General features: G+C 37.5%; 1 protein-coding gene across 5 annotated transcripts in view; it reads right to left on the reverse strand.

Annotated features, from left to right (window-relative positions):
- Nucleotides 1-373: 373 nt before the first annotated feature.
- Nucleotides 374-22,963, reverse strand: part of LOC106867463 (RAC-gamma serine/threonine-protein kinase) — a 70,731-nt gene continuing 48,141 nt past the window's right edge. For all 5 annotated transcript variants that reach the window (XM_052971556.1, XM_052971554.1, XM_052971552.1 and 2 more), the window contains 3 exons: nucleotides 15,136-15,218; nucleotides 11,112-11,234; nucleotides 374-516 (listed from right to left, as the gene is read on the reverse strand). In XM_052971556.1, the coding sequence (XP_052827516.1) occupies nucleotides 401-516; nucleotides 11,112-11,234; nucleotides 15,136-15,190 (294 nt within the window). In that variant the 5' untranslated portion in view covers nucleotides 15,191-15,218 and the 3' untranslated portion in view covers nucleotides 374-400. The remainder of the gene's footprint in view (nucleotides 517-11,111; nucleotides 11,235-15,135; nucleotides 15,219-22,963) is intronic.

Raw genomic sequence — 22,963 nt, forward strand, 5'->3', positions numbered from 1 at the left:
TTTTTTTTTTTTTTTTTTTTGCAAAGCTAGTTTTGTGGCATATCTAAATACTTATATGGTATTGGAGTTGAAGTTTTTATAGCAGGGTAGACTTTCTACCTTTAATCATTCAAATGTGATATAATGGAGCTTGTAATGAGCCAACAAAATTACTAATTCGAATGTGTCAAAATGGAGTCAACTGTCAAAGAGATACAGCTCAATGTCTTCTTCAAGCTATGAACTAATGATTATATAGTGAGACATTCAATATATTGACTTCACAGCCATCAAGTGATTTCATGACAGATAATGAAATCACAGATTTCATATCCATTTTTTTTAGTTTTGGAGTTTGATGGATAGGGACACACACACAGGCTAAGAGTTGCATTAATAACATGAATGAAATGATCCAATCTTACCTTTCTTCTGGGCTGTCGACACAGAACATGCGTTCTACGACTGTTGTCCATTGTAGTCCTCTGATAATAAATGTATTGGGCCGAGGTTTATCCTGCTTCATCAACTGACATCCTTCAAGAAGAAAAGTCAACAGAAACAATTAGACAGGATTTTGACACTAAGAAGCCATTTTATAATAATAATAATAATAATAATAATAATAATAATAATAATAATAATAACAATAATAATAACAACAACAATAACAAGAGCACTCTGAGAGCGCAAAACTCCACCAAGGCAGCACCAATGTCCTCTCAACGATTAGCCAGGGATGATTTTTAAAATGAGAATACCTGAAATAAACTTGACTGCTCTCACAAACAAGAATACTAAAAGTGAACCTGACTGCTCTCAAAAATTAAGTGAAAAAACTGGAAAAATAATCCAGCATCCTTGTCCAGTATCTGATCAATCCCAAAGGTAGTCATGGAATGTGAAGGTAAGTGTGTGTTTTTAATGCTGTGTGTCGTCAGCCGTGGGAACAGGGACAGTTTTCTCTATGAAGGCCTTTTTTTGTCTATCCAGTGATATAGTGCCTTTACAACCATTAAGGTCTATAGTGAAAAATTTATTTGTGCATGAAAGAAAATGGAAAGGACCTGCATACGGTGCTGTTAATGGAGGCTTAACAACATTGTTGCGCACAAAAACGGGAATCCAAAAAGTAAAGCTTCCTTCATAACAGAGCTAGAAATGCAATTGTCAAGTAGGTAAGATGTTTTAAACAGGAGCAATATATTCAAAACTGGTAAAACTAAAAATTGTCAAGGATAAATTAAATCTATTATTGTTACTGAATATGTTAGTGTTATTTAATTTCCCTAAAACTTCACCAATGAAAGATATTTTGTATTCACAAGTAATTTGAAAGCATGGCCACAGACATGAAATGTGTGGTTAAAAAATTTGCTTCATAAGTGCCTGGTATTGCATTCAATGAGACCTTGGACAGGTGTCATCTAAAATAGCTTCAGATACACCAAAGCCTTGTGAGTGAAATTTGAGAGATGGAAAGTGAGTGGAAACCTGTAAGAAGAACTGTTCTTACAGGCTGTGCAGAACACAAGTTAGAACTTTGTAGCTGATGCACAGGAATAGTTGTAGCAAGACCATTCACAAAATAAATTCTTTCTAAAGTTTTCTAGAAGTAGTTGACAGCTTTTTTACTGAGGTAACCTAAAGAATGGAAGATGTGTAAAGGCTGCATTGAAATGAGGAAGTAGGCTCCACTGGATGCATAATATCAGTCCACATGAATGATGAAAGCACAAATAAGCTGAAAGATAACCTGAGTATCCAAGGAATTAGTTGTAGTGTGTGAGAGGCAAGACCAAGCTCATACAGACATGGGCACTGTAAAGCACATGGAAGTTTTAAAAGGTGGCAAATGATCCAATTAGAAGGAACCTATGGAAAAGGAAGACCAATGAAAACATAGGAAGAAATGAGAAAGCTAATCTCAGGTGGCTGGACCTCACAAAAGAAATGACAAAAAAAAAAGTGATAAGTAGTGGGGCAATGTGCTGGAAAGATTCTGTCAAATGCATGCAAGCAAGGAAAAAATGGACATAATATGATGATGATACAAAAGGAATGTCTGAAGCCCATCCCTTGAAGTGACACAAATAGGATTTGCAATTGGTGTTTCAGGACAATGACACAAACATCAATTATACAGTACTCCTGCTGCTTAACAACTTATATCCATGTACCTAACTTCATAACTCCTTGTGTGTGTGTGTGTGTGTGTGTGTGTGTGTGTGTGTGTGTGTGTGTGTGTGTGTGTGTGTGTGCATGCATATTTATGTATACATAACATACATATTTAAATAAGTGATTGAATATTCTTTTTTTTTACTTATTGAAAACATGACAACATTTTATTTTCATTTTGTTTACAAATATTTCCTCCAAGTATTGTTCTTCGGAATACTTTGTTGTTGTTCCATTTGTAATAATAATCTTCTAAGGTCCAGTGTAAGGTTAACATTCAAGACATACTCCACATTATAATCTGAATGAAAATAATTACACAGGCAGTTGGTGTTGCTACTAAAATTGCTTTTTCCATATTTTTATTTCTATTTTTAATTTTCAATACAAGGAGAGAAAGAAAGGGATGCCATAGGACTGTTTTGTTTCTGTTTCTCATTGGTTTAGGTTTCCAGACTTAAATTTTTCTGACAATTGGCGTCAGGTTGCTGTTTGCAATCAGGATGTGGTCAGGTTGTTAGCATTAGGTTTCAGTCTGTTTTTCTAGGATGTGGTGTTGTTGAAATTTTGAGTCATGTTTGCTACCAAAAATGATTCTACTATTGTTTTGTATTCTATTATCATTATTAAAGGCGGCAAGCTGACAGAATCATTAGCACGCTGGACAAAATGCTTAGTGGCATTTCATCTGTCTTTACGTTCTGAGTCCAAATTCTGCCAAGATTGACTTTGCCTTTCACTTTTTTGGGATCGATAAATTAAGTACCAGCTGCGTACTGCAGTTGATCTCATTGACTGGCTCCCTCCCTTAAAATTTCAGGCCATGTGCCTATAATAGAAAGGATTATTATTATTAAGGTGGCGACCAGGCAGAATCGTTAGCATGCTGGATGAAATGCTTAGCGGTATTTCACCTGTCACTGCATTCTGAGTTCAAATTCCTCCAAGGTCAACTTTGCCCTTCATCCTTTCAGGGTCAATAAATTAAGTACCAGTGAAATACTGGAGTCATTGTAATTGACTAGTTCACTCCCACTAAATTTCAAGCCTTGTACCATTTGTAGAAAGGATTATTATTGTTATTATTATTATTATTGCATACCGGGTAAAATGTTTGGCAACATTTCATCCGTTTTTATGTTCTGAGCTCAAATGCCATTGAGGTCCACTTTGCCTTTCATCCTTTCAAGGTTGATAAATTAAGTACCAGTGAAACACTGGGGGTCGATGTAATATGACTAGTCCCCTCCCACAAAATTTCAGGCCGTGTGCCTTTAGTAGAAAGGATGATTATTATTATTATTATTATTATTATTATTATTATTATTAGCAGCAGCAGTAGGGCAGCTAGCTGGCAGAATCGTTAGCACACTGGGCAAAATGCTTAACATCATTTTGTCTGTCTTTACATTATGAATTCAAATTCGGCAGGGGTTGACTTTGCCCTTCATCCTTTTGGGGTTGATAAATTAAGTACCAGTGAAACACTGGTGTCAGTGTAATTGACTAGTCCTCTTTCCACAAATTTTCAGGCCTTGTGCCTTTAGTAGAGAGGATTATTATTATTATTATTAGTTTCAATAATTTTTTCCATCTGCACTATCAGTTAAAAAATATTTCCTCAAGAACTTAGAATTTTAGACTGTGAATATCTTGAAACACTGATGGTACAATGGACCTCGGAACATTAACCTTTTCAGGCCATATTCCTGGTTTACTGAAATTATCAATCTTTATACTTTGTTGAATCCAAAATACAGTGGGAATTGACAAACCCTATTAAAATCTGGTCAAATTAAGAAAAAAAACATTGGTCTATCAGAAAAAAAAGACAGGTCAGCAGTGCAGATTACATTGTTTATAAATGTCTGCTCAGAGACAGCATAATGTTGAGTATTATTTGATCAAATAGATCTAGATGATAAATAGAAATCAATTGAAGATGAAAAGTTTAAAGCAGAAGGTAATAATCTTTTCTACTCTAGGCACAAGGCCTGAAATTTTGGTGAAGGGGGCCAGTCGATTAGATTCAACCCAGTACGCAACTGGTACTTAATTTATTGACCCCCGAAAGGATGAAAGGCAAAGTTAACCTCAGCGGAATTTGAACTCAGAACATAATGACGAAATACCGTTAAGCATTTCGCCTGGCATGCTAACGTTTCTGCCAGTTCACCGCCTTGTAGAAGGTGATAATAATGTGTCTCAAATGAGGAAACATTTTCCAGCTGATCATAGTGATGATGCAATACTAGTATTAAATGAACAGGTAACCAATTCCAGAAAATAACCTCAATCTTTTAGGTGTTTTTGTTTAATAATTTTACAGTCAGTCTCAGTTTGTTTAAATTTCATATGTCCTCAATGAGAAGCTAAGATAAACACCAATTGCCTCCTCCCTCTCAGGCTAATAGGGTTAAAATTTTTAACAAAATATCATCACCATTTAGTGTCCATTTTCCATGCTGGCATCAGTTGGACATTTTGAGCTACGAAGCTGCATCAGATCTCAATATCAGCTTTGGAGTGGTTTCTATAACTGGTGTCCTTCTTAATGCAAAGCACTTTACAGTATGTACTGGGTGCATTTTTTTGTGACATTGGCTATTGTGAAATCACCAAATAACTTGCAAGACAAGGAAAAGAAAGGAAAAAAGTACCCTTGATTAAGTGAGTGAGGATGTATTTCAGATGGGAGGAGGGTAGCTTTATGCCAACATTGAAGGCTAAAGTATGATAGAGAGACAAGCCCAGCTGTCTTCTTATAGAGGTAATATATGGCCACCCTACACTGAGGGTGGGTGGGAGTAACTGAAAGGGAGATAACGATGGTGGTGATAGGATGCCAGAGCATACCCTCAAAGTACAAGAAGGTGAGTATATGTCACTCAAAGCTATTGAAATCCTCTACATGCTACAGACAACAACCAAATTTTTCTCAAATAACCCCTATAGTCTTAAATAAAGCAAGATAGAATAGCCAATGAATGTAGTCCCTAGTGTACAAAATGATGAGATGGTCATGACTGGAACACATTTGATCCTAATCTGCTTCTTCAGGACTAAATTGGGGGTTAAATATACCACAGACCCCACTCAAACATATGTAGACTAAACATCATCTATAAGTGTGGCCCTTATTTTGCACACTTTCTCCCCTTACATCTTACTATTCTCCCCTATCTTTTGCCAAGTTGTTCTCTTGATAATCATTACAAGTTTAGAAAATCACCCTTACAAAATATTCCTAACATGACACACATTCAAGACGTGTTCATGTAGTAGGTCACTGTGTTAAACACACTCATGCATGCACACAAACATGCACATGCATGCATGTACACACACAGATGTAAGCATATACATACACAATACATGCACATACATGTTCACACTTTCTGTGACATACATCTTACAATTATCATTGTTCTTGGCTTCTATTCTATGCAACTGTTAAATGCCAATGTTTTGTCGTTGTTGTACTATTGTCCTCATCTTTACCACCACTACTACCACTGTCAAGTGAGATACTGTAATGAATTCACAGTTCAGTCAAGCAGTGCACTAAATAGATAGTATTCTTGAATCCAGATACTAAACTTGAATGGAAATCAGTATATTTTCAATCTTTTCTGAGTCAATAAGATAAATAATCCTTAATATAACGAGATCAAAAGAAACTGTGTCCCTACTTCAAAGTTTGCGAAGGCACATGGCCTGGTGGTTTGTGTGTTATGCTGACAATCTTTAAGCCATGGGTTCAATTCCTGGACCAGGTGGTGTATTGTGTCTTTGAACAAGGCACTTAATTTCACATTGCTCCAGTCAACTCAGTTGTAAATGAGTATCAACAGCAGCTCGGGTCAGGAAGTGGGTTTAACCTTGGGATGGAATAGCACTCCATCCAGGAAGGAGGTCTTTACTCTCAGTTTAATCTAAGCACTATAGAAACTGAGATAGGCTGTCTTGGCTTAATGAACCTCTAAGTTTGAAAAAGGCTTTACAACTATGTTTGAAACTATAGCTATAATTATAATTTCCTCATTATCATCACTATCAATGTATTAATGTCTACTGTTCCATGCTTATATTGATCAAATGAGAGTATGCTGAGGCAGAGATTTCCTATGACGAAATTGCCCTTCGTGTTGCCAGACCCCACTTGTTCCCGAGTGAGGTAATGATCTCCCAGTCTACTGAACAGCTAACAGCTTGGACATATTCTGTGTGGAAAACTGGAAACAAACAACATTGTTTAAGGAGCCTTTTGTTTACAAAGATCACACATGTCAAGACATGTCAGGAAGACCAGATTATCCTTTCGTGGTGGACTGCAAGATAATGACACCAGTAGGAAGCCATTGTTTACAAACTGATGAACATAGGAAAACAAACATACATGTATATTTTATACATGTGTATGTGTTTCTATGTTGTTTGTCTTCAGCTACTGCTTAACAACTAGTGATGGTTTGTTATGTCCCTACAACTTAGCAGTTTGGCATAGACCAATAGAATAAGTACCAGGATTTAATAAAAAAAAAAAAAAGTACTGGGGTCAATTCATTTGACTAAGAACCCTTTAAGGCAGTACCCCAACATGGCTTCAGTCCAATGATTGAAACAAGTAAAAGATAAACACACACACACACTGAGAGATTCTTCAGTTTCCATCTACCAAATCCACTCAAGGCTTTGGCCTGGGGCTATAGTAGAAAGCAAACTTTCCAACCACATAGTTATAACTGCATCTATAATAAGAGTAATAGTAATGATGATGAAGATACAACAATAAATAAGCCTTGTAATAACTGTCATCATTGTTATAGCATAAGACAATGGTAGAATTGGTAAAGTACTGGACAAAATGCCATACGAATCCCGCTGACATCAGCTTTGCCTTTCATCCTCCTCCTCATCATCATTCATGGGTTCGATGAGTTTACTGAGGTGGATTATCTACAACCAGATGCCTTTTCTGTCGCCAACCCTCAAGGTTTACAAAGCAATTAAGTACTATGGCTGATTTAATCAACCGCATCCAAAACTAAACTAGAATCAAAGCCCAAATTATGTAAGATAAGTTATTCTTGGATGTTACCATAATCTGAACCTTCAGATGGACTGGATGTAGAGTAAAGCTACAAGCAGGGTGGCCAGTCTGATTCAGAAATGGGTGGAGAGGAAGCTACTCGTGAAAAGTCAAGCAGAAGTGGTGAATATACACATTGTTTCCCTTGTATATTACCTTCTGAAGCTCACGTTATGTCTTACCCAAATTTTCATCTCACCAAATTGGAGCATCTGTTCATTCGCTTAATATAGAAGTGACTTAATATAGAAGTTCCACTGGTCATGTGGTCCATCTGTTGCCAACACATTTGCACAGAGGGATCAGTATACCTTGGTTAATCATGATTTTGCCTGTTGTCTTTCTGGAGTTGATAAAATAGATACCAGTGCAGCACAGGGGATCAATTAAATGGAAACCCATCCTCCCAAGTTTGCAGCCTTGTACCTACATTAGCAATTGTTATGATTAAAATAGTAATGTGGTATGAACAGTAGAGCACCAGATTAAAAGCATGTGATACTTAGCTATAATTGCTTGCATTCTAAGTTCAACTTCAGCTTTCACATCTCCAAAGTCAATGGAGTAAGAGCTAGTCAGGCTGATTAAATCAACTACACCCTTCCACCAAATATGTGGCCTTCACCACTATCATCCTGAAATTCTTCATCATTTTACATCTACTTTCCATGCTGGTTTGAGGTGGACAGGCATCAAGGTCTGAGTCATTCAAGTTAAAAACCACTATCAATATTTATGGCTGTGTAGTAAGAAGTTTGCATTCTAACCACACAGTTCTGGGTTCAGCCCACTGTGTGACATCTTAGGCATTGTCTTCTACTATAGCCCTGGACCAATCACAGTTTTATGAATGGATAAGTTAGACAGAAACTGAAAGAATACCATCATATAGATGTGTGTGTGTGTACCTTGTGTGAGCGTGTCTGTTCCCTTAACACTTCTTGACAATAAGTGTTGGTTTGATTACACCCCTGTAACTTAGCATTTCAGCAAGAAACCGACAGAATAAATACCAGGCTTTAAAAAATAAGTACTGGGGTCAATTCATTTGACTAAAACTCTTCAAGGAAGTACCCCAGCATGGCCACAGTCCATGACTGGAAAATGTAAAAGACAAAACTAAATGTGATTTGGTATTTCATTTGTGTCCACCTACTGCTAAATTAAAATTATGCAGAGTCAAAAATGTCTTTCATCTCTCAAAGGTCAATAAAATAAATAAATATCAATGAATTATTTAATCAAATACATGACGCCCTCCCCTAAAATTTGAAGCATGCATCAGAATTAATAAATACTGTATGTATATATATACATGTATTAACCACAATGACATAACTATATTCTTTGAATCCAAATATTAACAGGTTAGGGTAGCCTGGTGATTCATAATGGTCATATATGCTGAGTGCTTCATTATAAGAAATCTATTGATTAGTCTAATTACAAACAGAGGAGTCAGAGTAGGTGCTGCCATGAATTGATGAGTCAGAGTTGAAAGTTTTTGTGATAAAACTAATAAGCAGTAGTTCATCAGTTATCAGAGATGAATTCTTCCAGTAGATATGATCAACCAAAAATGGTGCTAAAATACAGCTGGTTTCAGTCACTGATTGATGAAGACTTCTGATCACAAAAAGTAACAGGGCACAACTATCTGACTAGAAGACAATATAACTGAGAAGGACAGTATTCCAACACAAGAATAGTTTGTGGACTTGACTGAACAAATATTTTTGATATACCCACAGAATATTTCCCACTTCATATTACACCCATCTTCTATGTATCTGGGCTGGTTAACCAAAAGAAGTACCAGTAATCTGTTAGGATCAAGTCTATCACCCACTCTCCAGCTCAACACAACCACCTGACAAAAGGTGGGGTTAAAACCAGTTGACAGATCAAACTTACCAACTCAAAGTCAAGTACGACCAAATCAGCAGACTTCAGCAGAGTTTCCATCAACCTAACTCCATTTACAAGCCTTGGATGACCTGAGGCTACAGTACATGATACTTCAACAAGGTACTGTGCAATGGGACTACCCAAAAGCCAGGAGGTGGATAGCAGAATTATCATACAGCATCGGAGAAAATGCCATGCAACATGCAGACCTTTCTTTGTATTCCGAGTTTTTGCTATTGATACGTGCCTTTCATTCATTGGACGCTGGACTCCGCTTGTGAAGACCTGTTGAGGCAAGTGAGGGCGAAGTTGTGATGGCACCTGTGCCGGTGGAGCGTCATCTGAGCGTGATTGTTGCCAGAGCAGCTGTCTGGCTTCCGTGCCGGTGGCACGTGGATGGCACCATTTGGACGTGATTGTTGCCGGCGTCGCCTTACTGGCACTTGGGCCAGTGGCACGTGGAGGAACATTCAAGCAAGGTCATTGCCGGTGCTGCTGGACTGGCTCCTGTGCAGGTGACACATAAAATGCACCATTCTGAGCGCGGCCATTGCCAGTACCGCCAGACTGGCCTTCGTGCCGGCAGCACATAAAAGCACCCACTACACTCATGGAGTGGTTGGCGTTAGGAAGGGCATCCAGCTGTAGAAACACTGCCAAATCAGATTGGAGCCTGGTGTAGCCATCTGGTTCGCCAGTCCTCAGTCAAATCGTCGAACCCATGGAAAGCGGGCGTTAAACGATGATGATGATGATACCTGAACAAGAGAGAAACTGTATGGTAAGAAGCTTGCTTCCCAACCACATGGTTCCAGGTTGTCCCCTTGTGTAGCATCTTGGACAAATGTCTTCTACTATATAGTCTCAGACTGATCAAAGCCTTGTGAGTGGATTTAGTAGATGGAAACTGAAAGAAACTTGTATATATGTGTGTGTGTGTCTTTGTATGTGTTTGTCCCCCATCTCCACACACTGCTTGACAGTTGGTGCTGGTGGGTGAATGTCTTCGTAACATAGTGGTTTGGCAAAAGTGACCAATAGAATAAGTACCAGTCTTTAAAATAAATAAATACTGGGGCCAATACATTCAACTAAAAATTCTTCAGCACTGTGCCCTAGATCGGTCGCAGTCTAATGTCTGAAACAAGTAAAAGATAAAAGATATATATATATATATCCTACAACCTTAGAAAAGGACACATTGAATAATACAGGCTTATATTGAGTATCAATAGGCATGCTAGGCCAGAGTTAACCCCAGTTTTTATAGCTTTTAAGTGACTCACATTGCTACCCATTTTCAACTGAGTGGACAGGAGTAATGTGAAAATGAGTGACTTGCTCAAGAACACGATGCTGCCTCATCTGAGAACTGAACCTATGACCTAACAATTGTCAGCTCAGCACACAAACCACTGCGCTCCGTGTGTCTCCACACTGCATTCAGTGTACATTGGGAAATAGACATGATGGTCAAGGCTGGAACAGTATTGCTCATAAGTCAGTTTACCCAATGCTGCTGCACTGAGGTTAAACTATTTCTGTGAGTAAACTAAGCAAAAGACAAAAGGTAACTTAAATGAAGAAAATTTTGAAAACAGCAGGAGAGACCTGGAGTAAAGAGAATAACAACAAAAGGCCTCTGACAAAGCAATTCATTGATTAACCAAGTGGTCAATCAAACAGTTGAGTAGTTGATTGATCATCATTATCATCATAATAATACAAATAATAATAATGATAAAAGGTACAGTAGAATTAGCTTGCATGTATATTTATTGGAAAAATGACTCTCCCAACATACAATGTGTTTCAACATGATTTTACATCAAGAATCTCACAAAAGAAAAATCCTACAGATTTTTATTAAAATAATTGAAAAATCCTACAACATTAAAAGACCAAAAAACAAAAAAAAAAAAAACGAAGAAAAAGTGAAAGAGAAGCTTACCCTTAACTGTGAAATTATTAAGAGGTTCTGTGGCGTCATTCTCAGGTTTCGCCCGAAAACCGAAGAAGGCACCATTTTTCCGTAGAAGGAAATATCGTTTCCTCCAATTTTTAATATGTTCTCCTGCAATGAAATGAAACAACAGAATTTTCATTTTAAGAATTCAATATCATCAAAGGCTTAAAACAGTGGTTCTTAAACTGGGGTCCATGGTCCCCCAGGGGTCTGCAAAGTGATTTTAGGGGGACCACAAAGGGACACTGAAGTATTGTGAAAACAGGTGGCTTGGGACAGTTAAGTTTTAAGATCTCCCTTAAATCACACCCTACTATCTTAAAAAGGGAAGGACACATTACAAAATATAATCCTCAGTGCCTCTAAAACAAAAAGGCAATGATCAAGGTAAGAATGTCTTTGATTAGTTTAATCATGGTTGATCTAGAATTAAACTTCAACATCATCCTGAAACGCTTTACACTTTCTTTTTACTACATTACAGAGATGAATCCCCGAGTGAGCCTCTATACAGAGAAATGGTTAGAGCTTGAAAATTTTGAGCAAATCCACTTGTGAGTGGCACAAAAGGAGAAGTCTCCAGTAGATTTGATTTTCTGAAAGCTGTACTGATGGTTTTTAAATATGGAGTGGGATTCAAACTGTTGAAGAATGTGGTTGTTAAGAACTCTCAATCATGTTTGAGATAATGGAAGTGAAAGCAATAGTCAATAACTGGTAGGGTCAGAGGTGTTGCCCTTGTTGGGAATGGGACAATATAGTGTTTCCAATGATTGCGGTAGGCAGCTGTAGCGAGACACAGAAGAGTTTTGCAAAGATAATTGATGTAAAAATTTCTGGTTGTATATCATTTTGTTTCTGCATCAATATGATGTGATTATGTATGCCAAGAGTTAAAGATGATGACTACAGAGAAGAGTGTAGAAAGTAATAGGGGATCAAGGAATTATTGACAGCTGGAGAAGTTCAGAGAATGGTAGAGGCAACAGATGTATTTAGAAAGGTGGAAAAGAGAGAGACTATGAAGCAGAGTAGCTGAAAGTTGTCATTGCTGATATCCAGGTGAGAGAAGGTGAATGGTGGAGAGCAGAATCTATATATGTACAGACACCACCTTTTAGAAGTTTGAATATAGAGTATAACTTGAACTGTACAGACATCACCATCATCGTCGTCATCATCATCATCAGTTAACAGCCATCTTCTATGCTGATAAGTATTGGATAGTTTGGCAGCATCCAGTTAGCTGGAAGACTATCAAGCTCCAACGTCTGCTTTGACATGCTGGATGCCCTTCCTAATGCCAACCACTTTACAGTGTACTGGGTGCTATTTACATGACACCAGCACTAGTGAGGTCACTAAGCAGCTCACATGACAAAGAAAATGACTCTTCAACTGAGTAGAGCTGTAGTAAAGAGAGACGTGGCTTTATGCCAGGTGTTGCAAGACTAAAGTGGGACATGGCTATCCCACATTATGTAAGGGTTAGTGGGAGTAGTTGGAAAGACTACACAGATGGTGACAATGAGGTTTCAAGGTATAGAAAGGTAAGTATACAAACAAAGGATCAGGAAGTGTGGGTGGATAAGTTCATAAGAGTGTGAGAGGAGTGTGACAGATGGTTAGACATAGGTGTAGAAGTGAATGTAGCAAATGATGAACAAGGCTGGAAGTGAAAGAATAGCAGTTGTTCAAGAAGGAGGTGGTGGTGGTGGTGAACAGCAATAGAATAAACCTATAGATAGGTTAGAAAATAGAGGCAGATGAGGTGAGCGAAAGAGAGATACGTACAGTGACAGAGAAGAGTATCAGAGGTATGTAGAGGAGGTTATAGTAAGTGGCAGATAAAGATTAGGAGCAACAATAGCAGATGTGATAGAGATAAAAATGATAGCAGATATGAGAGGGTGTTAAAGATGAGGTATGACAGTTCTAAGATGTAGCTCAGAGGTTGGGGAGAGATAATTGGTGGCACAAAAAGAACAGGAAGGTTTTAACCCTTTCGTTACTGTATTTATTTTCAGATGCTCTGTTTCTTTCAATTACTTTAACCCTTTAGTGTTCACATTATTCTGCCATAATTAATGCTTTTTTATCCACATTATTTTGAACTAATCATACATTATCTCGTAGGTATGAGATTTAGATGAGGTAGCTGTTAATTTTTAAAACGATATTGTAGGGTTGGTGTGAGAGACCAGATTTGGCCAGTTTGAACATAGAATAGGCAGAATACTGCTGGCTGGATATGGCCAGTTTAAATGCTAAAGGGTTAAATATAACGAAGAATTTAGTAAAATAACTTAGTTATCATTAAGCTGGTGTTAGGAACATAAATTGTGACTAAGGTTTGGTGGAAGATTTTAATTCAAAATTTATGAAAACAAGACATTTGTACTCAGAGCCAGAGCCGGTTTCAGCTGGGTTGGTAACGAAAGGGTTAAATAATGGTAAAAAATGAATGTCTTACAGAAAAACTGTGAGAACAAGGGTAATGTCTTTTAGGAAGTGTTTCTTTTGAAATGTCAGCATCCCATTCAAAGACAGGTATATCTTACATCAGATTATAGCTTACAAAATGAGAGTTAAGCATTAAGCAACAGTCCCATAAATGGATACTTCTGAATTGTGGAAAAATTTACTTATTCACCACACCAATAAAATACTCTCAAGTCCAACACTAAAACTTACATGTAATTCTTCCATTTTAAAAGACCAACAAAACTACTACTATCACTTACCAAATAGCAACAAGTCAGTTTCAAATTATGGATTATTTGCACTACAATCTCAATTGTCTAGTTTTGTTTTTCTTATCTTAGAAGCCACATAGGTAAGAAAATTATCGACAATGACCTTACTTCACAGTTCCATGAGTTGCCACAACCACAACTATATATAGCATCAATCAGAAGAAGGTAGTTTTCTTAAGGACCAGGGTCCAGTTTTGGCTTCATGGAGTCAAACAGTCAAGAAATAGTCCTGCTTGGATAGAACACTAATCCTGCATGTGTAATTCTGTAAATGATCTGGCACCAATTCCCAATAAGGTTTTCTTCTGAAATACATGCATTCATCAGTCAGGTTAGAGAGCGTTTTGAACTGATTTAGTGTGTTTATGCCTATTTGCGTACAGCGAGAAATTTTCTCCACGACAAAATACAGTGAACGGCTTTTTTATGGGTCTGAATATGTCCCAAGAATATTTGAACTGGCAACAAGTTTGTATTTATATTCATCAGAGGTTAGCACTCCTATTCTATGTTTTATTTACTGTGAGCTCCTGATTAGTGCAACAAATTACAATACAATGGCAGGAATTATAATAAGAGATAATCTATCTCTTTTAAGTTCATAGTCTTTCTCTTTCTGGTGTCTGATGCTGAAGAGGAGATAAGCACTCCAAAATTCATGCATCCATAAGCCTGGTTAGCAGGTGATTCAAACTGAATTGGTGTGTTTACACCTACTTGACTACAGCAACAAATTTTCTCCATGAAAAAATACAGTGAAAAGCTTTCTTATGGTTTCAAATATGCCTTAAGTATATTTGAACAGGTAACAAGTTTGTATACAGAATTAAGTACACTGTGCATACATGCATAAAAATGCTCTCAGTGGATTTGTTCTCAAAGTAACTCAAAATATGCAAGCTGGTCCATTCCATCTCTATATAACCACTACTATTAACAGCCATGGGTAGTGTCCTGTAATGCTTGACTCCCACCAACCGTGCCCCTGTAAGCAACAGGCAATATATAAGAACAAATCAAAAATATAATTGGTAGAGTGTCAGGCAAAACTTATGTTATTTGCTTACATCCCTTCATGTCCTGAATTCAAATCCTTTTTAGATTAAGGCTAACTTTCATTGTTCCATTCTGAGGTTGATAAAAGTAGAGGAGTAGATATAATCAATTATATCTTTGAAGGCAGTATTCCCCGCCTGGCATGGCCTCAGTAAAACAAGGTAAATAAAAGTAGAGCTAATAAAAGTCATGCTTACCGCGTTTCCATAGATAACCTTCTTTCACCACAAGTGCGTGGCAATCAGAACTCATGTCAGCCTACAATCTTGCTTTTCTAAATCTGAAATGAAATAAGACAATAATTTATTAGTGGTAATGATGATGATGGGTCTTTTATTGGTTTCAATGATCAGGAGTCAGTGGTTTGATTAACTGAACTGTTCACTCATTATTTTTAACATGCAAATGGCTGTGTATTCCACAGGCACATGTACCTTTAATGTAATCCTTATCACACAAATCCACTTACAAGATTTCAATCAACCCAAGGTTCTGGTCAGAAAAAACACCAATCCAAGATGCCAAGCAGTGTGATTGAGTCCAGGACCTCATGATTGCAAAGCAAACTCCTTAATTACTCGACAAAGCCTACATCCATAGCCATTAATAGTTATGCTAAAAGTAGTAGTAGCATTTTATAAATAAATAATATAGATTTCACACAACAATGTGAAGTTATAGTCATAGGTGGAAGGATATATTTGGTTGGTTAAGTCAATCATGGTGCATGGCAGCTACTTGCTGAAGTCTAAGTCAGTTCTGATTGTGAAAACTTATAATCAAAGGTGTTCTTGCTGTGACCATCTCCCTGTTTTTGTATATTTTTGACTAGAGGTTCACTCCCTTGCATGCAACATATCAGACACAGGTTGTGTTGTTAACCAACTGGAGATGTTCTCCTGGGGGTTAAAAAATCGTAGTAACGTCGTTCCGTATGGAACAGCCATGTTAAAGTAGCAACAAACATTACCTTTCTAGGATTACATTATCCAATATGTCCATCCACATTTTTTTCAGATTTGAGAGAGATATAGTTGCTATTTCTGGAAGGCTGTGTGACCATATAGGGCTCCCACATTAGCTTAACCAGCAGATCAAATAGAGCTGAATATGTTTTTATTCTACTGAACTGCAGGCTTAAACGAATAATGCACAACATACCATCATAGATGCACATTAATCTAATGCATACTTTGGAAACCTATAACATACCACAACAGCACACTCTGTAAAGATGGAACGAACAAGAGGATTATTGAATAGTCTACCAATTTATAGATCTCAATTTCAAATCTGTTGTAGTGATATTTTGTGGTCTCAGTATGATATTGAAATGTCTATGACTTGGGTAGCATTTTATGAAACTGGGACTAAATATTGAGAATATCATCTGTGATAGAGTGGTTATTGAGGTGAACAATTATTTCAGTTTCATCATCATCATCATTATCGTCGTTTAACATCCGCTTTCCATGCTAGCATGGGTTGGACGATTTGACTGAGGACTGGTGAAACCAGATGGCAACACCAGGCTCCAATCTGATTTGGCAGAGTTTCTACAGCTGGATGCCCTTCCTAACGCCAACCACTCCAAGAGTGTAGTGGGTGCTTTTACGTGCCACCGGCATGAAGGTACTGGCAACGGCCACGCTCAAAATGGTGTATTTTATGTGCCACCCGCACAAGAGCCAGTCCAGGGGCACTGGCAACGATCCTGCTCGAAAGTCCTTACACATGCCACAGGCACAAGTGCCAGAAAGGCGACGCTGGGCGTAATCAAAACTAGACACTGCTTCTGGTGAACTCTTAACAATTAATAATGAACATTATTTTTCTTTGAGGATCTGGGCGCTGTGTTTATCTGCATATAAACATCCAAATTGACAGAATCATTCAACCAATACTCACAAATAGGAATTTGTAAAAAAATGCTTTAAGTAAAGTCCATCTTTCTTCTGTAACAACAACAGTAATTAAGAGGTCTCATGACTAAGCACAAATATGTGTGCCGATGGAGTGGTGGGGGTGATAGATTTGATAATAATAAAAAAAAAAGAGAATTAAAAAAGGACAGAGATAACTGGAGATTAAATGATAGTAAGGACATATCCAACAAGTACACAACAGGGAGAAATGAATCAACAAAACTTAAAAACAGAAACATGGTGGGAATGTTGGTAATGGTACTGATAACTGTTGTTATTTCTAAACCCACATGAATAAATTGTCCTATTTATGTACAAGAGAAGTTTGTAATAACATAAAACAAGCAGAGTAAAAAAACACAAGGACTAATTACACGTTTAAAAATCTAAGAAACCATTATTATATTTATTATTACTATCACCACCAAATTACAATGTGTCAATAAATAGACTACCAACAATACTGTTTTTAGTTTAAAACAATCGCTTTCAATCAACATTCTTTCTCTTCTTTTTTTTTTTTGTTTTGGTTACCCAAGTACAACACAAACAGTATTGACTTGACATAAACCAACAAAGAACCCTTGACATGATCACATGACACGTTAAAAAATAGAAACTAAAACTTCCTTAAATCACAACCAATCATCTTAAAGGGCACACTGGGCATTGAAGGTTCCTTATACACAAGAAGACAGAATGAGTTTGATTGGATCACCTTTGATCATAAGTCAGCTCAATCAGGACTGCTCTGGGATTAGACACAAGTACTTTGTGAGCAAATGAAATATCTCAAGGCATTACTTTCTAAGTTCAAATCCTACCAAAGTCAGCTTTGTCTTTCATTCTTTTGGGGTGACCTGGAACTAGACAAACAGCACATTGTAGGCAGAACTGTTAGTGCAAAAAAAAAGAAAAAGTCTCAAGGCAGTTTAGTTATGGGTCATTACTTTCTGAGTTCAATTCCCACTGAGATAAACTTTGTCTTTCATCCTTTTAGGGTGGTTAAAATTAAGTATCAATCAAGTAATGGGGTCTATGTATTAAATCACCTCTACAAATTTCAGGCTTTGTGCCCATGCGAGAAACAACTATTTCACATCAATCTCTTCTCCCATTTTCTCCCTGAAAATAAAGTATGTTCAGTTTCACTGTAAAGATGAAAAGTGAGAGCAAGCTGAATAGTTTTGGAGTCCCTTGACAGTGGAAAGAAAGCATAATATAAATCTAAGAAATGATAAATTATCATCATCACTGTATGTCCATGTTTCACGCTGGCATAGGTTGGACAATTTGACAGGATTCAATGGGACCAAGGAATCTATCATGCTCCAATGTCTGCTTTGGCATGGTTTCTATAGATGGATGCTCTTCCTAATGTCAACTGCTTTACAGCATGTACAGGGTGCTTTTTCATGCCACCAGCACTAGTGAGGCTGCCATGCAGCTTGCAAGACTATGAACCCCTGAGGGGGCAAATTTATGCAAAGAGATGAAGAGTAGAGAGAGGCAACATATGAGAGAAAAGGGCCAGAGCTGAACAAGTTTCTTGTTGTAGAGGCACTACATAACTACTCACACTTTAGAAGAAAGAGTGGGAGTGATTGGGTGCAGCTGGAATGCAATAAAATTAGTGGCAATGAGGTATAAGGATGGACTATGAAAGCATAAGGGTAATAGGAATAATTTAGCAGTGGGGTGGGGAGTGGGGAGCTCTAATAGTGTAGAGCAGCAAAATAGGAATGATACAATAAACAGGAGAGGGGAAGAGAGAGGCAAGCATAGTGTATGAGGAGGGTGAGATATATGGTGGGGATATGGGAGTTAATTTTGTGGTACGGTGAGGGTGGGTGATCAATGAAAGTGTGGGTGGAGAGAACAGTATTACTGGATGAAGAGTGGGTTAGCAAAGTGAAGTGGCTCTAGTTATTAAAAAAAGTGGAAAAATTACAGTAAGGGAGGTGATAGGTGGTGGATGCCCTGAGGAGGAAAGAAACTAGATGAAGGGAAACTCAGTTTTGTCAAATTGGGTGGGTCTTCTCAAAAATCAGTCATCCTGCTTCTTTTGCCATCTCTGTGAGGGTCAAGATGCTGAGATAAGTCTTCACTAACTCATCCCATGTCTTCCTATTCCGCAGGTTCCATCCACATTTAGTGATTGGCACTTCTTTATACAGCCATCTTCATCCATACATATCACATGTCCATACCAGTAGTCTTTTTTTTCTTGCACACTAGTGGTGTTTTGAATGTAATTTAGCATAAAATTTTAATGGAAGGGTTATGTCTTTTGGTCCTCTTTAAGAACCTTCAAAATGTAAACTTGTACAGTTGGTATATACCTTGTCAGTTATGAGTGAGGTTCAATATATGCAAACATCGTCTTTGTTGAAGTACTATAGTCATCAATCCCTCCATTTGATAAGGTTCAGTAAGCATAATAATTAGCAAAGAGACGCTTATTTGTGCAAAACACTAAACAAAGACGTAAAGCTTCTAAAATATCTTACCAGATTTGAATGTCACTCCAGTTATCTTTCTACAATGTAGTGACGTATTTCTAGATATGCAATGAATGATTAAAAGACAGATGGAACCCTATCATCACAGTTCTACTTGATAAGGTTGACCTGGGGCTAAATAGCAACAATAATGCTGAGCCAAGCATTTAGTTGGTGGTCCAACAGCAGTATGAATGGAGGATTCTAGAGGATGTAACCCTACAAAAGGCTGTGAGCTATCAGCAGTGTGGATTTCTAATGCAGCATGTACAGAAAATGCACCTTTACAATCAATTAGCACACAATATTCTCATTTAAAACTTTCTTTATATGTAATGATGGTTTCTAGTTAACCAAGTGCAAATTTCACAACTGTAAAGAATGAACTGAAAACACAAATCTTTGTTCACAGTATGATCCCTTTAAGTTTATTTATTTACTACTTGGTGGGTCTGGAAGAAGGGCCAGAGCTCATTGCCTTCACAGGCCCTCTAAGACCTCTTGAGCCTTTGCAAGTCAACATATGTGCAAAAGAAGAGCAGAAAGGGAAGTCTGGATCATGCAGGGTATGCTATACAAGTCCATCCAATGGCTACATTATCTGAGCATGAAATTTGAAGTAGCTCATGTATAACTCTTGTATTTATATATATTATATGTATATAAAAATCATCATTTTCAATGCTTGCTTTTCCATGCTCTTATGGGTCAAACAGAACTTTTAGAGGCAGATTTTCTACAGTCAGATGCCCTTCCTGTCGCCAACTCTCAGCTGTTTCCAGATAAAGTAATATTTCCCCACATCCAGACATGTTTTCATAGAATATTAGAAATGAATGTCACCATCATGCAAGTGGTGTCCAATAAAGGACACCACTGGCATGACTGTGACATTCATTTACAACTATCATGTGATGTGAAGGCGAGGAGACAGTAACACACACACATACATAACATACACATATGGCAGGCTTCTTTCAGTTTCCATGTACCAAATCCACTCACAAGGCTTTGGTCAGCCCAGAGCTATAGAAGAAGATATTATATAAAGAAAATTGGCAGAGTCATTAGGGCACTGGATAGACAACCCTGCAGTCATCATTCTGGCTCTTTGTGCTTTGAGTTCGAATTCAATCAAAGCCAACTTAGCTTTTCATTCTTTCAACATTGATAAATAAAGTTGCCAACTGACGTTGCTTTCTCTTTCTCTCTCTCTTTCTCAGAAATCAGATGTGGTTAAACCAGGAGAGGGATGGTCTCTGTCAGATTTTAAAATGTAAGGCATACCATATGTCACAGATCAGTGTAATTAGTTTCTTTACACTTAGCTGGCATGAAACTTTGATAATGCATACACACATACACTTTGGATGACCAGGCATTCATGCATCAATCTGAGGTTTTTCTCCATGGAGACACTCATAAGTAAACGCATTAAGAGTTATGTCCATTTTTGTTTTTAATGTCAACAGTTAGTAATAAAAAAAAATCACTAATGTTAATACAGAATGTAACACTATACTTGGTTAGTTAAATTAATATTAATAAACCAATAAAAAGCATAGTGCTTAAAAAGAATCTGACCCAAGAAACTAACAAAGAACAGGAGAGGGGCAATAAAGCAGACTACTTTAACTAATGGGAACCAAAGATGATTGAATGGTGATGTGGGAGTTACTGAATACATGAAATTTTGATGGTGGAGTTGTATTAATTTCGGATGAAAATAAAAGGATGATTTCATGATATGATCCAATGACAGTGATATATAAATATAATAAAATTACAATGAAGATGAGGAGGTTTTAGCTCTCCAGGTTAGCCACAACTGAACAAACCTATCATCAAAGATGTTCGAGTTATAACCTGCCTGTCTTTTTTGCACATCCAAGACTACATTGACCAATGATGTCCTTCCATTTTTAAAGCATAAGATGTGATTTGAAAGAAATTTAGCCATTATTTCCAGTAAGACAAGTGACCATATAGAGGTAACTCGGTCAGACAGAGTTTACTGAGGTAGATATTCAGTAGCTGGATACCATTCCTGTTACCAACCTCCACCTGTAACCAAGCAAGGTAATATTTCCCCATGGCCAGACATGATCTTGCAGAATATTGGAATTGTATGACAGTGACACTACCAACAAATCACATGATGTCAACACAAGGAGACACAAATATATACACACATATATACAAAGGTGATGGGCTTCTTTCAGTTTCTGTCTGTCAAATACACTTGCAAGACTTTGGTCAGCCAAGGGCTATAGTGGAACACACTTGCCCAAGGTGCCACACAGTGGGACTGAACCTGAAACCATATGGTTGGGAATTAAACCACACAGCCACATTCATGCCTACATGAATATACTTGCTTAAATGAAAGATTCAAAGAATTAACAGTATACTTTTATGCAGCATGAATGTTGAACCTTATAGTCCTTGAGTGCTTTTATTTGAATTCCTTCTGTGGCAAGCAGCTAGAACAAGCACTCGTTTCCCTACCCCTGCTTACATTACACCTCTTTTTGTGTACTGACAGCTCACTAGGTGAGGAAAGTTGACTGAATTTTCAAAACGCTGAAATTGGAGAAAAATACGAAAGATATCATTATTTAACATCCATATTCCATGATGGCATGAATTGGAAAGTCTAGTCATGATTCTGTAGTTAGGGTTAGGGTTGCTTCCCAACTGCATTGATTTAGGTTCAATCCCAGTATGTGGCACTTTGGACAAGTGTTTTCAATCTGGTCCTATCCTCACCAAACCCTCTACATAAACTTCCTTCTTTCTACATGTAAATACTGACAGATATGGTGGATAACACACAAACTTGAAGACAATACATATAACCACTCCTTGTACCATCTTGAACCTGTTTCTTTCTTCAGTGACCCTTATAGTTTCTGCAAAAGTATGATTGATTGCAAACCTCATTCATTTTACTACATTACCAGTAGTACATTGTTCTTGAGACACTTAGGCATGTAATAAATATATATTATTAATTCAATTCAGTTATCCCGAAGTCTGGAAAGACCTGTAAAGTCTATAGGTACAGCTCTTCTTGCCTTTTCTAACTAATAAAAACATATGCATACACTCACATAAATAAAAGTAGCAACATATATTTACACTAACATCAACAGTGGTAAATTATCAGTCATTAGGACAATGGACAGAATGCCTTGCAGTATTTGCTCTGAGTTCAAATCCTGCTGAGGTCAAATTTATATTTCATCCTTTCAGGGACAATAAAAAAAGGTAGTAAGCAGATTGATGCAACTGTGAGAACGCAGAACCAGATGCAATGAGGCATTTGTCCTAGTTCTTTCTGTTCTGAGTTCAAATCCTGCTGAGGTCAAATTTATATTTCATCCTCTCAGGGACAATAAAAAAAGGTAGTAAGCAGATTGATGCAACTGTGAGAACGCAGAACCAGATGCAATGAGGCATTTGTCCGAGTTCTTTCTGTTCTGAGTTCAAATCCTGCCACGATCTATTTCAGTGATACACTTAATCCGTTATTCAGTTTAACACACCTACCTGGTACCTTTGATGTCTTTAGGAGTCTACTCTGTTGTAAGCATTCA

The sequence above is a fragment of the Octopus bimaculoides genome, chromosome 11, assembly GCF_001194135.2.
Source record: "Octopus bimaculoides isolate UCB-OBI-ISO-001 chromosome 11, ASM119413v2, whole genome shotgun sequence".
Classification (NCBI taxonomy): Eukaryota; Metazoa; Mollusca; class Cephalopoda; order Octopoda; family Octopodidae; genus Octopus; species Octopus bimaculoides.